The 14,473-nt window shown below is 38.2% G+C and overlaps 2 protein-coding genes across 3 annotated transcripts in view; both read left to right on the plus strand.

Annotated features, from left to right (window-relative positions):
• Window positions 1-1,664: 1,664 nt before the first annotated feature.
• On the plus strand, window positions 1,665-9,376 carry LOC107584837 (cytochrome P450 27C1). Its single transcript, XM_016271600.1, has 9 exons — window positions 1,665-1,688; window positions 3,097-3,287; window positions 4,163-4,362; window positions 5,007-5,216; window positions 5,338-5,501; window positions 6,916-7,079; window positions 7,384-7,462; window positions 8,022-8,225; window positions 8,385-9,376. The coding sequence occupies exons 1-9, from the start codon at window positions 1,665-1,667 to the stop codon at window positions 8,499-8,501; spliced, it is 1,353 nt and encodes a 450-aa protein (XP_016127086.1). The 3' UTR covers window positions 8,502-9,376.
• A 2,191-nt stretch (window positions 9,377-11,567) lies between these two features.
• The window catches only part of LOC107584801 (mitogen-activated protein kinase kinase kinase 2-like), a 15,352-nt gene continuing 12,446 nt past the window's right edge, over window positions 11,568-14,473 (plus strand). The window contains exon 1 of one of the 2 annotated variants that reach the window (XM_016271564.1): window positions 11,568-12,057. The gene's annotated coding sequence lies outside the window, so the exon portion shown is untranslated. Of the gene's footprint in view, window positions 12,058-12,869; window positions 13,360-14,473 lie in introns of those variants that run through there. The other variant, XM_016271562.1, reaches the window with a different exon arrangement.

The raw sequence follows: 14,473 nt of genomic DNA on the forward strand, positions 1-14,473 counted from the left end.
ATACAGTATATATATATATATATATATGCCATTTTGTATGGGTTTAATAATTCACAATACCAATAAAAAACCTCCTTATGTACCCCAGTGTCCACATGACCCTCAAACTCAATGTGAAGTTCTCAGTTCTTCAGTCACACCTCAAGATTTTTGACATACCTGCTGAAGGTGGATGAAACATAAAAGAAATGGTCATTTAATTGATTAATTCAAAAAAAGAAATTAATTCTTTTATTTATCAAGAATGCACTAAATTGATCCAAAGTGACAGTAAAGCAATTTATAATGTTACAAAAAAATATATATTTATCAAAGAATCCTGAAAAAATGTATCATGGTTTCCGAAAAAATGTATCATGGTTTCCACAAAAATGTTAAGCGGCAAAACCAATAATAATAAAAATAATGATATAATGGCTGATGATTGAGTTCAGCTGCCATCTGCTCTCTTGACTTGACACATAGCTTTTGCTTGTTGTTCCCATGAGCTCTTCTGTTGGTCTCATATCTGGGTTCAGCTCTTTGTTACTTTGTTTTTAGTTAATTTGCCTTACCAGCTCCATTCATTGCCCTTCACATTTCCTTCCCTGCCTGTTCTTGTGCCAGATTGTTGTTGTGCCCACGAGTCCTTTCTGCTCTTTGCACATGCACCTCAAAAACCAATTGAACAATACATTGAAATAAAAGGATTAGAGGATTGTGAATATTAACATGATTATAGTTAAGTTTTGAGAAGCCTGATGCACCTATGCTTGCCAAACACTGATATAAGAACCCAAAGGCAAAACAATCTTTCACAACTGTTTTGGCAAAAGTGAGACTTCTAGTTTTTAGGGCTTTTCCCTTTTAAGAAGCTATATCCGCTTGGTTCGAGGTCATCAGTTTTGATAACAAGGAGGCATTAGCAATTCTCTAGAAAGGATCATCAGTGGGCTTTCCTTCTGTGCGTGTGCAGTTAAAGTGATCAATGTGAAGGATAAAGAAAGATTTAAATAAAGGCAGGCGATGGAACACAAAAGTTATTTTCTGAAACATAAATTGAATCAGTGATTTCGTATTTAATTCTTAAGATGAGAATCTGGCGTAAACACACATCTTCTAAGCTTGTTTCTTTCTTTCTATTCAGAAAGAAACAAAAAGAGGGTCTAAATACAAGAGGCCTCAAACATAAAGCAGGACTCTGGAAGTCTTTTCGTGCAGTCTGAAGTTGCTTCATAAAGAATATTTACCATACACTGGGAGCACTTAAGAAATTAGGTATTTAGATCATGCAGTTTGCAATGACAGGAATGATGATTGTTATGTAACAGGAGGAGGAGGATAGGGATCAGTGTGTAGATGTGTTTGAGAAGGAACGGGGAATATTCCTGCTGTATGTCCCCCAATACAACGTAAGCAGTTCTAAGGGCATGAACCCCCTTTTATTCCAGGACTCCAAAAACAAGCTTGTGGGAAAGTTACCAATAGTGTCCTACCCAGAGCTGAGGAATGTTCAGACGTGATTTGCATTCATGTAAAACAGAGGTTCTTACTTCAGGTGGCCCCAAAACCACACACTTGATTCAAAGTGCCTGATGTTTACATTTACATTTAGTCATTTTGAAGACGCTTTTATCCAAAGCGACTTACAATTGGGGAAATACATAAAGCGATTCTTCTTAAAGATGAAGTCAATAACGTTTAAAGAGGTGAGTTTTCAGCTGTTGCTTGAAAATGGTCAGGGATTCAGCATTCCGGATATGGGTGGGAAGATCGTTCCACCAGACCCAGTGATGTAGTGTATATGGAGATGAGGTGACACACTCTAAAAAAAAGGTACAAAGCTGTCACTGGGGCAGTAAGGTACAAAAGCTAAAAGGTACATCTTTATACCTTATTTACCCCTAAATGGTCCATTAGTACCTATTCGTGCTTTAAAAGTAGCCTACATATTATAATTATAATTATTAAGGGGTACCGCATAATGACAGTTTTGTATCATTGTTTTCTGAGAGTACGTGAACTCAAAAAACACATTTGCACTCATGCAGCGACATGAAACCTGGCCAAGAGATTACCATTCTACAATGTCCAAATTATAAAGACAAATCCAAATCTTATTTTTACAGGGCCCACCACCAGAGGGGGACAAGTCCCCCCAATATTTAGAAATACAGCCAAATTGGCCCCCCACCCCTCCCCCCCAACGGTTGGGTTAGTCCATATTTGACCCAGAGTTGGGTTGAAACTACCCAGCATTTTTTAGAGTGTACTAGACAAATTTAATCAGTTATGAAAACTGTTTCTACCAAGGAGTAAATATGCATAATCAGTTGTAATTAATGATAAAATGATGTATCTTGATTTCCTCTCAAATTGCAATTCAGTAAATTCCTCTTCATGTCATTTCAATTCAACGTCCTGTGGAACGTGCACTCTAAAAAATGCTGGGTTAAATATAACCCAGCATTTTTTAGAGTGTGGCCAGTGAAATTCAAATTCTAACTAATGCATTGAAACAGAGCCAAAACATTCCCCAGTACTAATTTAAAATGGCCAGTGATGACTGACATTGGTTTGCATGTATATATTAGGGATCAGTTATGTTGTGCAACGAAATTGTCTTAGGACTGTGAAAGGTGAGAAATGTCTTCCAGGATTTTGCTGGCTGAGGAGACACAGAGGTGCCTTTGTGTTTTCATAGTATGAATGGTACAAATGACTTGAGAAGGGGGATGAAAGTGGGCAAGATTGCAGCCAGGGCCGTATTTGCAAATGGCTTCATGCATTTGCAAATGGGCCATTCATACTGGGAAATGCTCCAGTTGACTAACAGTCATGTGGTCTTTGGGGAGACCTAGATATTGTCAGTCAGGAAATGAGTGATGTGATATGGGCAAATATATTTTATTGCTGCATCACTTATGTTGTTTCCATTCTTATTTCAATAAAGCATTTACAGTTTGAAGGAAAGTCAACATTACAGCACATACACTACATCAGTAAGCCGATCTAAACAAACGGCTTTAATGCAGATGAGCAAAAACAAGAACAAAATAAATGGTTCAAGTGCATTTCTGAGATCCACATTGATCAGGTTTACAAATCTTCTTGTAGTTGGAGCATTCTCAGAAGTATGGGAAGATCTTCAAATCTCGATTTGGACCTCAGCTGGTGGTGTCCATCGCTGACAGAGACATGGTGGCACATGTTCTCAGGTCTGAAGGTGTGACTCCTCAGAGAGGCAACATGGAGTCCTGGAAGGAGTACAGAGATATGAGGGGAAGATCCACTGGACTCATCTCAGCGTAAGTACATACTGCTTTCTTGAGGGGTGCTGTGGTCTAGTGGTTAAAATCTGGGCAGGTAACTGTTGTAGGTTTGCCGCTTCGGATTAAAATGGTACGCTGTTGTTAAATAGTTTGGAGTAAGTACGATTTTTGATACTTTTATTGATCAAAAGTGGTTACAAACAATTGATTACAGATGTTTTCTATTTCCAATAAATGCTGTTCCTTCATCAAAAAGTCCTAAATAACATCACGGTTTACACAAAAATAGAAAGCAGCACAACTGTTTTCAACATTGATAATAGTGACAATGTTTCTTAAGCATATTATAATGATTTCTGAAGGAGTGACTGGAGTAATTGCTCCTGAAAATTCAGATTTGCATCACAGGAATAAATTGCATTTTAAAATGTTAAAATAGAAAACCGTTATTTAAAATTGTATTTAAAATGTTTTTACTGTATTTTTGATCACATGAATGCAGCCTTGGTGAGAATGGGAGATTTCTTTTTAAAGGGGTCAGATGATGCTGCTGAAAAGAACATTATTTTGTGTATTTGGTGTAAGGAAATGTGTTTATGCGGTTTAATGAGCTGTTTTAGGTAGGCGTGGTTAACTCTTATCTTTTATAAAGAATATCTCTTTGGATTTGAGACTTAAGTCTTTGCAACTTTACAGATCTTCTTTATGAACCAAGAGCTTGTAACACTCCAAAGAGAAAGGAAAAATTGAAATCGCATCATATGACCCCTTTAAAAAATATTTGATAAATCTTACCGACCCTTGAATGGTAGTAGGTAAATGACTAATTAGTATTAGTGTGCAATATCCCAATATTTTTTTATTTTGATTCTTGTCTCTGTTAACAAATATACAATGATTTCTTTCTCCAGCGAGGGTGATGAATGGCTGAAGATGCGCAGTGTTCTGCGCCAGCTGGTTATGCGGCCTAGAGACGTGACTGTTTTCTCCCCTGACGTCAACGCTGTGGTGGACGACCTGGTGGAGAGAGTGAAGACACTGCGTAGCCAGCAGGACGACAGACAGACTGTCCTTAACATCAATGACCTGTTCTTCAAATATGCCATGGAAGGTGAGCCTGAGGGCACAGTGTGCATTTTTGTGGTAAATTCTAGTTGGGTATTAAAGGTGAAGTGGTCTGATATATTAAGTTTTATGCTTTGATCACAGGACAGGATTTGGCCGTCAGCCAATGTCACTCAGAGGTTTCCTTTCATAGTGGTTTAATTTCCTCCACCAATGCTGTGGGGATTTTTTTTTAATTAAAAGAGGAGAATCAGGTAGCATAGTGGTCTTTCTGGAAAGAAATATGAGGGCTTTGTATGAATAACATTTGATCCAGCTATTTAGGGAGTCTGAGTCTGGGTGTGAATCAGATGTTCCACACACAGATAAGGATTTTTTTGGGGAGATTTGTTTTTGGATTTGGAGTTTTTTAATGTAGTGTGTTGTTTTGTCACCTTTTTACGTACTTATATAGCACTTTATACAAAACAGATCATTTTAAAGCAGCTTCACAGTAATTAACAGGAAAATAAAAGTGACGATGCAAAGTTCATCAGTGATGAAACAACTGCAATTTTAACTATAAAGCAGGCCTATAGAAGATAATAGTGTCAAGAATCAGCTCAGTTCAGTTCAGTGAGGCTCAATATGGTAAGTCCATAAATGGGAAGCAATATGACATGAAAAACACAATGTTGAACTCTTTCCTAGGTGTTGCAACCATTTTGTATGAAACCCGCCTGGGCTGCTTGGAAAATAAAATTCCCAAGATGAGTCAGGAGTACATTGCTGCACTGCACCTCATGTTCAGCTCTTTCAAGACCACCATGTACGCTGGTGCCATTCCCAAATGGCTGCGCCCCATCATTCCCAAACCCTGGAAGGAATTCTGCAGCTCATGGGACGGCCTCTTCAAATTCAGTAAGAGCACAGGGAACTGTGGTGTGGGGTTCAGTGCCACTATGAGACAACTGGTCTTCTACAACTACTACAGTTTTTGCTACAGTTTCTTGTTAAAAGTTTGTATAAATGTGTGTTTTAGGCCAGATCCACGTGGACAAGAGGCTTTCAGAGATCAAAAAGAAGATGGTGAAGGGCGAAGAGATTAAAGGGGGGTTGCTGACTCACATGCTGGTCACCAGAGAGATGAATCTGGAGGAGATCTACGCAAACATGACAGAAATGCTTCTGGCTGGGGTTGACACGGTAAGAACTGGTCCAAGGGCTGCTGGGAGTCATTGCTTCTGAACTTGTTGTTCATGACTCGTAATTTGGCAGTAACCCAAATTAATCGAGTGATACAAGGTTGCTCATGCCTTGACTGAAGTTATGCTGCAATATTTCCAAGCAATGAATGCGTGTGTGGCGATTTTAGAAGCCAGAACATGTTGTGTATTAAGACAGCTGGAAAAATAGTTGCGTCTAATGGTAAACGAATCTTCTCGTCGGGACAGCATCTCAGGCATCTCTTTCTCTTCCTGTGAACTCTTTTCAAATGGTCAAATCGTAACGGGTGTCCGACATCTCCATGGAGACCTCTGTGTTTACCTGGCCTAACGCTGACCTCTCTCCATACATCTCACCCACATTAAACAAGACCTGCCAAGACTCTCCAATTTCACTGATGTGTCTGTTGGCATCCTCTTCTCTTTGATCTTTCCCTCTCTTTTTCTTCCAGCCGTAGGATGAGCCAAAGCCTGTCATGTAATCTTTCCCTCTCCGCCTGTCTGTCTCTCTGTCTTGCTTTCCCTTCACCTCTATGAGGCAGGGTGCCTGTTTTGGGTTCTTGCTCCAAAAAGGAATTAGTCCCCCAAAAAGAAAAAGGTGAACATTGTGATCACTGGAGCTGAACGCACATGACAGCAGCAGTTTTAGGCCTAGATTTATCTGAGATAAAAGTAATGATGAATGGAGGGAAGCATGGTAGGTCTTTCATTACAGGATGAAGGAGTGTAGAGAGAGGTCCTAACAAGGGGGAGAGTGAATGATGTTGACTGGACAGTCTTTGAAAGGAGGCTGAAAAAAGCAGCATTTGGGGGTGGACAGGTTTGGGAGAATCAGTCCATGGGAGTGAATCAGTGGTTATGTAATAAAACGTCTTATGTAAAATATAGTAGAGCAGTGACAGAAATGACCATTAAGGGGCAATATTTGATTTCCAGGTTTTTTTTAACCTTTATAAGTGCAATTTTTCTAACTGCATTAAATGTATACGCATCTTTTATGATGCTTTTTAAAATTTAATCAATAAATTTAATTAGACCTACTGACATGGTGTTGTCTTATTGTGATTGCTGGTACCAATCAGATAAAATCAGTATTAATAAAATCCATTTTTGCACTGCCAAAATGGCACAGAAGCTGCAATTGAAGTGGCATTTAGATGTATTTACATCTAGATGCAGCTCAGATGTGGTATGAATGCATTTACTCTGCAATTTAACAATAAATAATGTTAAAATAAAGAAATATAAAAATTACTATATCATGTATTCTTTCCCCCATATCATGAATCCTGGGGGCATATTTATTAATTTTGCTGGCATTTTGCACAAAGCAGAGGAAGTAGTGTAGATGTTACTAATCTCTAATAAGTCTTCACATTTTCTTCTCTCTGCAGACCTCTTTCACACTGTCATGGAGCACATACCTTCTGGCAAGACATCCCATAATACAGCAGGAGATTTTTGAGGAAGTAGATCGAGTGCTGGGTGGACGTGTCCCAACCGGAGAGGATGTTGCTCATTTGCCCCTTATTAGAGGGCTTGTCAAAGAGACTCTCAGGTAAGCTCCGCCCACCACTCTGAAAAATTCTCATTAGTTATTGCAAAGTTTATTGAGCTAATGACAGAAATACAGTGGTCTTTCTAAAATTGCACAGTATTCATAGAGATCTGCACAATGCCTAGTGTTGCTGCAATACACATTTTACATTCTGAATGTAATATTTAATTGTATTTTAAAAGCCTAACCAGGGACTGGCAAATTAGCCACTGGCTAGAAGCCTGTATGTAGAGCATCTGTAATGTTATTCTGCTTCAACTATATAAATAAATAACACTTCCCTCTGTCTCTGTAATGCATATAGGCTTTTCCCTGTTCTTCCTGGAAATGGACGCGTTACACAAGATGATCTGATCATCGGAGGTTATTTTATCCCTAAAGGGGTAAGCACATATATCACGTGACTGTATGTGTATGCAAAAGCATATTTTTATATGCTTGTCTCATAAACACGTGTCAAAACCTGCCCCTGCTAAGCAGAAGCATTGTTTCAAGCCTTGACCTGGATATAAGTAGATATGGTGTGCCTAGAAAAAACACAGTTGTCACAGCATTAATTATGTTAAAAACACTTTAAAAGAAAACGATTGTTCTGCAATAAGTGAATAACTTAAATCAGTGGTTCTCAACCAGGAGGCCGGGGCCCACTAGGAGGCTTCTGTAAATTTCCAAGGGGAGGCATTTTAAGAATTAGTTATTTAAATTCAAATCTGAAAGAATAGCAAAATAATAAATATTAAAATAATTGAATAATTACAATTGTAATGCTAAAAACACAAACTGTCAATAACTATTAAATTAATAACTGATAACAAAAAATCAGTAGCTGTTGTCTTTATTTTGAAGAACATACATACTTGACACTTGAATCATGGTACATTAATTTATCATTAGTCTCAGATTATGTTAAATGAAAAACGAACAATTGTGCTGTGTTCACAGACTCAGCTTGCTCTGTGTCATTACTCCACCTCTATGGATGAGGAGAACTTCCCCCGTCCCGGAGAGTTCCGCCCAGACCGCTGGATTCGCAAGGATGCCTCTGACCGTGTCGATAACTTCGGCTCCATCCCGTTTGGCTACGGCATCCGCAGCTGCATCGGGAGGAGAATAGCCGAGCTTGAGATGCATCTGGCTCTCACACAGGTGCGTGTTTGGATATGTGTCTCGAAGCTCAGCATCAAGCAAAGATCTAAACCATAGTGGTGCTATTATCAAGCAGCTATTATAAAGACATAGATATAACTTGTATGTGGATTCTAATTCCCTTGTCTAATGGTGTATTGATGTTCATCTCCATCACAGCTGCTGCAGAAGTTCCACATTGAGGTGTCTGCCCAGACCACTGATGTGCGTGCTAAGACTCATGGCCTGCTCTGTCCGGGAGTACCCATCAACCTTAGATTTGTGGACCGAAAGTAATCTGCTATTACACTCTGTGTGAATTTAAACCATAATCCATACAAAGACTGTTAGCGTCGTTGTATTATAGTGCCTCTTCCAGCTTTTATCCAGCGAAGAATGTTGCTTTTGTTTATGTGTGGAGTGCCTTTAAGACTTTTTTAATAGTTTGCTTGAACCGGCACTATTTTATATAATTGAATAAATGCGAATTGCTTTGAGAATAGCGTTTTAATAATTGTATTATATTTTTCATTTACAGAATTCATTTACATCATACTAGCAGTGTAATTTTCTCTCGTATCAGCCTTAAGAATTAGCGTGAAATATGGTCAAGAATACCTTGTATGTAGATGTTTTACTATTAAATTAGCTTTAGCTACTTTAGTGCTAAGCTCATTATTTATTTAACATGGCACACTTATATAAGCTTAAAGACTTCTAGCTTACAAGCAGAAAATTCCTAAAGCAAACGCAAGTGAGAAAATCCTATTACAACTACAAAGCTACTTTAGAAGATTAAAACCCTGTCCTGTGGGCACTAATATTAACATGAATATTGTGTAAAGAAAACAACACAGCAATGTCCATCTTGATTTCAGTGTGGCTATAATTTGTTATTAAAGAGTGATTTTGTGTTGGTTCCACTAAAACTCTTTAGTGGAAAACATTTAAATGGGAAATGCAAAAATGTGCCTCTTTTTTTTTTTTTAAGTGCACCAGCCTTATAGGCAACAGATGATTAATGGGAAATGGTGAAAATGAACTTTTTTTGGGGTCAAAATGAATGTTGTTTCTGAGAGTTGTGAAATTACTCAGTAATGTATTTGGAAGTGTTGGATATGTGGAAATGTGTAAGTTACAGAATTTTGTACGAATAAATTACACTTTGAAGACCTGCTGAGTTATTCATATGTTGTTTGTCCGTTTAAACACACTATTTAGGGAAAAGATCATTATAGTCACTGTGTCACACTTACCTGAACTACATGAAAATTAATAAAAACTGGCCTCTCAGAACTTTTACACTAAAATGCTGTATGTAACACTGACTCGGTAAAGTCTGGCCTTCTAACTGTAATTTAAAAATGTCATTATTTATTAAACTTTGATGGACTGATGACACATGACACTTCTGACAAAAAAAAAAAAGTAAATGCAAAAAAAAAAGTAAATGCATTTATTATCTCTGTAATCCCTATCTTTATCTAGCAGATGGCAGAATGGTTTGACTAACAGGAGTAAAGAGGAGGAGAAATAATTGCCAAATATGGCAATGACTCAAGTCAATCGTAAATGTCTCATTTGCCATTAGCCGAATTATCTAAATTACAAATAGCGCGGTTATATAAATATAAAGTTATGTGTATGTGTATATACATATATATTATGTATGGGCTCTAGTTTACATGTCGGTCAAAAGTAGAGCCTCAATGGATATATATATATATATATATGGAACCCCTATATATATAAGAAAAATTCGCATTTTAGGAGCTATATACACTTTGAAGACCTGCTGAGTTATTCATATGTTGTTTGTCCGTTTAAACACACTATTTAGGGAAAAGATCATTATAGTCACTGTGTCACACTTACCTGAACTACATGAAAATTAATAAAAACTGGCCTCTCAGAACTTTTACACTAAAATGCTGTATGTAACACTGACTCGGTAAAGTCTGGCCTTCTAACTGTAATTTAAAAATGTCATTATTTATTAAACTTTGATGGACTGATGACACATGACACTTCTGACAAAAAAAAAAAAAGTAAATGCATTTATTATCTCTGTAATCCCTATCTTTATCTACCAGATGGCAGAATGGTTTGACTAACAGGAGTAAAGAGGAGGAGAAATAATTGCCAAATATGGCAATGACTCAAGTCAATCGTAAATGTCTCATTTGCCATTAGCCGAGTTATCTAAATTACAAATAGCGCGGTTATATAAATATAAAGTTATGTGTATGTGTATATACATATATATATATATATTATGTATGGGCTCTAGTTTACATGTCGGTCAAAAGTAGAGCCTCAATGGATATATATATATATATGGAACCCCTATATATATATATATAAGTAAAATTCGCATTTTAGGAGCTAAATATGACGCTCTTGTGGTCGATTAAATCCGCGGAAACAGTGTTAGAGTAGCGTGCCTGTGAGGTGCAGCAAACTTGTGCTTGTAAATCAAATGGGAGTTATTCAGCAAGAAGTCCATGTTCTGATTGGTGGAGAGGAAGCGAACCACGTTCTCTGAATGGCTAGAACTCGACACTGCGAGTCTCTGGCCACCCGAGGCATAGATATGCATAGGTAGATCCCTCACTCGACAGCTCCAGGCACGCAGAAGCGGTTTTTTAAATGTATTTTTTATTAATGCTCAAAAATCAAGAATAGTACACATAGAATAACACGACCATTAACATAAAAAAGATAAACAATAATAACAAAAAAGAACAGGGGAAAAAAGAAAAAGGGGGTTGTTAATACATTACAAACTGAAAGAATCAAATTTAGAGTTACATGTCATTAAAGATAGGAAAAGAGTTGGCACGCAGAAGCGTGGACGAATGGTTACACATAGATGTGTCCAGAGCTGTGTGAGATCACTACCATCCTGCTTTGTGGGGGTGTGTAGGAGTGTTACATTTTTGTTTTTGTTTAGTGTTTTCCCCAAAGGTTTTTAACATTCTAAAAGCTCTTTATTCCAAAGATACTACAAGCTACTCCGTGTATTCAGTATTGTAAGTTACTTCAGAGGTATTGCAAGTATTACATACAACAATAATAAAACAGTGCGTTGACATAAAAAAGGAAATTTACTTTTGGTACTTAAGTACTTTTAAAAGCAAGTACTTCTGTACTTTTACTTAAGTAAAAATCTGACTTTACAACTTTCACTTGTAACGGAGTCATATTTGACCAGCAGTATCTATACTTTCACTCAAGTAACAGAGTTGTGTACTTTGTCCGCCTCTGTAGATCAGTGATAGCGGCCCATAGAAACAGTCGCTAATGAGGCATCTACGTATACACATCTATGATCCGAGGCATTCATTAGGTGTCAGTCGGCAGAATGGCAGGCGCTGTGGAGTCACGTGAGTTGTTTGAGTCAAAGGACAGCGGTGCTGTTCTAAAGCAGTGTGTGTGTGTGTCTGCGTGTGTTTTTAAGTGTACTTAATATCTAACATCTTTTGCTAAATTTGTCGTACGCTCTTTTGGATTCTTTTTCGGACCAGACCTTCTCATGCTTGTGCATTGCTATCGTCTTAGTTTGTGAATCTTAATATTCTAACGTTACTCGCAGTCTTAATTGACAGCGCGTTGAATCGAATGTAAACAAACCCCGGTTAGCGGTTGACGATTAGGGGTTTTCATCCACAAGCTCGCCTGGAGTCACTGCAGCAGCTTTCACTAACCTGTACAGTGTGTTGGAGTCAACGGGAGATGAGTTGGCCGTGTAGTCAGGCCTTGGACTAAAGTTGAAGTCGTTTAATTGAGTGTCAGATTCGTCTCGAGGCCTCATATCTGTGGATGAGGAAGTGAACGGACCGAGCTCACCCAGGTGATTAAATACTTTTTATTTGTATCTGTTTTATTAGATGAATGCGTAATAAAGGTATTTTAATCATATACGACCGTAAAACTCTCTCTGTTAGCTGTTAAAGCACAAAGTGGCTCGTTAGCGTCTTGGCGCAATGCTAATTTTGGCCTAGAGAGCTAAGCGGCTAACTGTGTGTTTATAAATCTGATTTAGGGCCGTAGTTATAGTTAGCATTGTGTCTTGGTGCAGACGAGACTAAATTGAATACTAAATGCCATTGTGAACTTAGTAAAATATTAGTATGTTATCACATTTGGGTTACTTTGACCTGCCATAGTTTTGACAGGTGCTAGCGAGCTAACCAGTTAGCTCATCCTGCTTTGTGGGGGTGTGTAGGAGTGTTACATTTTTGTTTTTGTTTAGTGTTTTCCCCAAAGGTTTTTAACATTCTAAAAGCTCTTTATTCCAAAGATACTACAAGCTACTCCGTGTATTCAGTATTGTAAGTTACTTCAGAGGTATTGCAAGTATTACATACAACAATAATAAAACAGTGCGTTGACATAAAAAAGGAAATTTACTTTTGGTACTTAAGTACTTTTAAAAGCAAGTACTTCTGTACTTTTACTTAAGTAAAAATCTGACTTTACAACTTTCACTTGTAACGGAGTCATATTTGACCAGCAGTATCTATACTTTCACTCAAGTAACAGAGTTGTGTACTTTGTCCGCCTCTGTAGATCAGTGATAGCGGCCCATAGAAACAGTCGCTAATGAGGCATCTACGTATACACATCTATGATCCGAGGCATTCATTAGGTGTCAGTCGGCAGAATGGCAGGCGCTGTGGAGTCACGTGAGTTGTTTGAGTCAAAGGACAGCGGTGCTGTTCTAAAGCAGTGTGTGTGTGTGTCTGCGTGTGTTTTTAAGTGTACTTAATATCTAACATCTTTTGCTAAATTTGTCGTACGCTCTTTTGGATTCTTTTTCGGACCAGACCTTCTCATGCTTGTGCATTGCTATCGTCTTAGTTTGTGAATCTTAATATTCTAACGTTACTCGCAGTCTTAATTGACAGCGCGTTGAATCGAATGTAAACAAACCCCGGTTAGCGGTTGACGATTAGGGGTTTTCATCCACAAGCTCGCCTGGAGTCACTGCAGCAGCTTTCACTAACCTGTACAGTGTGTTGGAGTCAACGGGAGATGAGTTGGCCGTGTAGTCAGGCCTTGGACTAAAGTTGAAGTCGTTTAATTGAGTGTCAGATTCGTCTCGAGGCCTCATATCTGTGGATGAGGAAGTGAACGGACCGAGCTCACCCAGGTGATCAAATGCTTTTTGTTTTTATCTGTTTTATTAGGAGACTGCATAATAAAGACATTTTGAATTACACAAGCCCGTCAAAATCACTCTGTTAGCTGTTAAAACACAAAGTGGCTCGTTAGCATCTTGACTCAATGCTAATTTTGGCCTAGAGAGCTAAGCGGCTAACTGTGTGTTTATAAATCTGATTTAGGGCCGTAGTTATAGTTAGCATTGTGTCTTGGTGCAGACGAGACTAAATTGAATACTAAATGCCATTGTGAACTTAGTAAAATATTAGTATGTTATCACATTTGGGTTACTTTGACCTGCCATAGTTTTGACAGGTGCTAGCGAGCTAACCAGTTAGCTTGGTTATTAGCTTTGCCTGCCGTTAGAGTTTATCTATACATTAACTGAAATATTCTTTGACTAATTATCATATTGTGTGTATAATTTTGTGAGTTGTTACTACATTTTTCTTAAACTGTCGTACATGGTCATGAATGTGGTAGAACATTGTCTTGACTTATGACATCTGATAAGCTATTTATCTGTAATTTGACATTTACTTGTGCTATAGATGTCACGATTTTGTGAGTTTAAATCAAATACTTGTGTGTATATCAGTCTAACTAGCTGCTGCTGTCGTCTAGCGTCATGCATGATTTTGCCAGCTGAAGTACAGTAGATGAAACTTTTAAAGGAATAGTTCACCCAAAAATGAAAATTTGCTGAAATTCTGAGAAGGGTATAACTGCAGCCTGGAGATCTCCAAATGGGGGCGGGAACTCCAAAATAGGGCGTGGCTTCCTCCCATTGGCAGACAGGCACATGACACGCATGCGCACTTTTTCCTCCAATCCACTTCAGTGCAAACTCCGCCCCACAGCTGATTCTAAAGATTTTATTGGTTGTGTCGATTTCCTACATTATGCTACAAACAATGCTAACCCCTAAACCTACCCCACACCTGACCCTAACCTTAACCAGTGAGATTGACTGCAAGGCAGGATTGGCACTGAATAGCTGGTAAAGAAAGATGCAGTTCAGGAGATAAACCGTTAATAAGATTATGCGATATGAGATCGTTCCGTAACTCCCCAACCGGACCTCACCGGACAATGGCACCTTT

This window comes from Sinocyclocheilus grahami, unplaced genomic scaffold (genome assembly GCF_001515645.1).
Source record: "Sinocyclocheilus grahami isolate Dianchi unplaced genomic scaffold, SAMN03320097.WGS_v1.1 scaffold63.1, whole genome shotgun sequence".
NCBI lineage: Eukaryota > Metazoa > Chordata > Actinopteri > Cypriniformes > Cyprinidae > Sinocyclocheilus > Sinocyclocheilus grahami.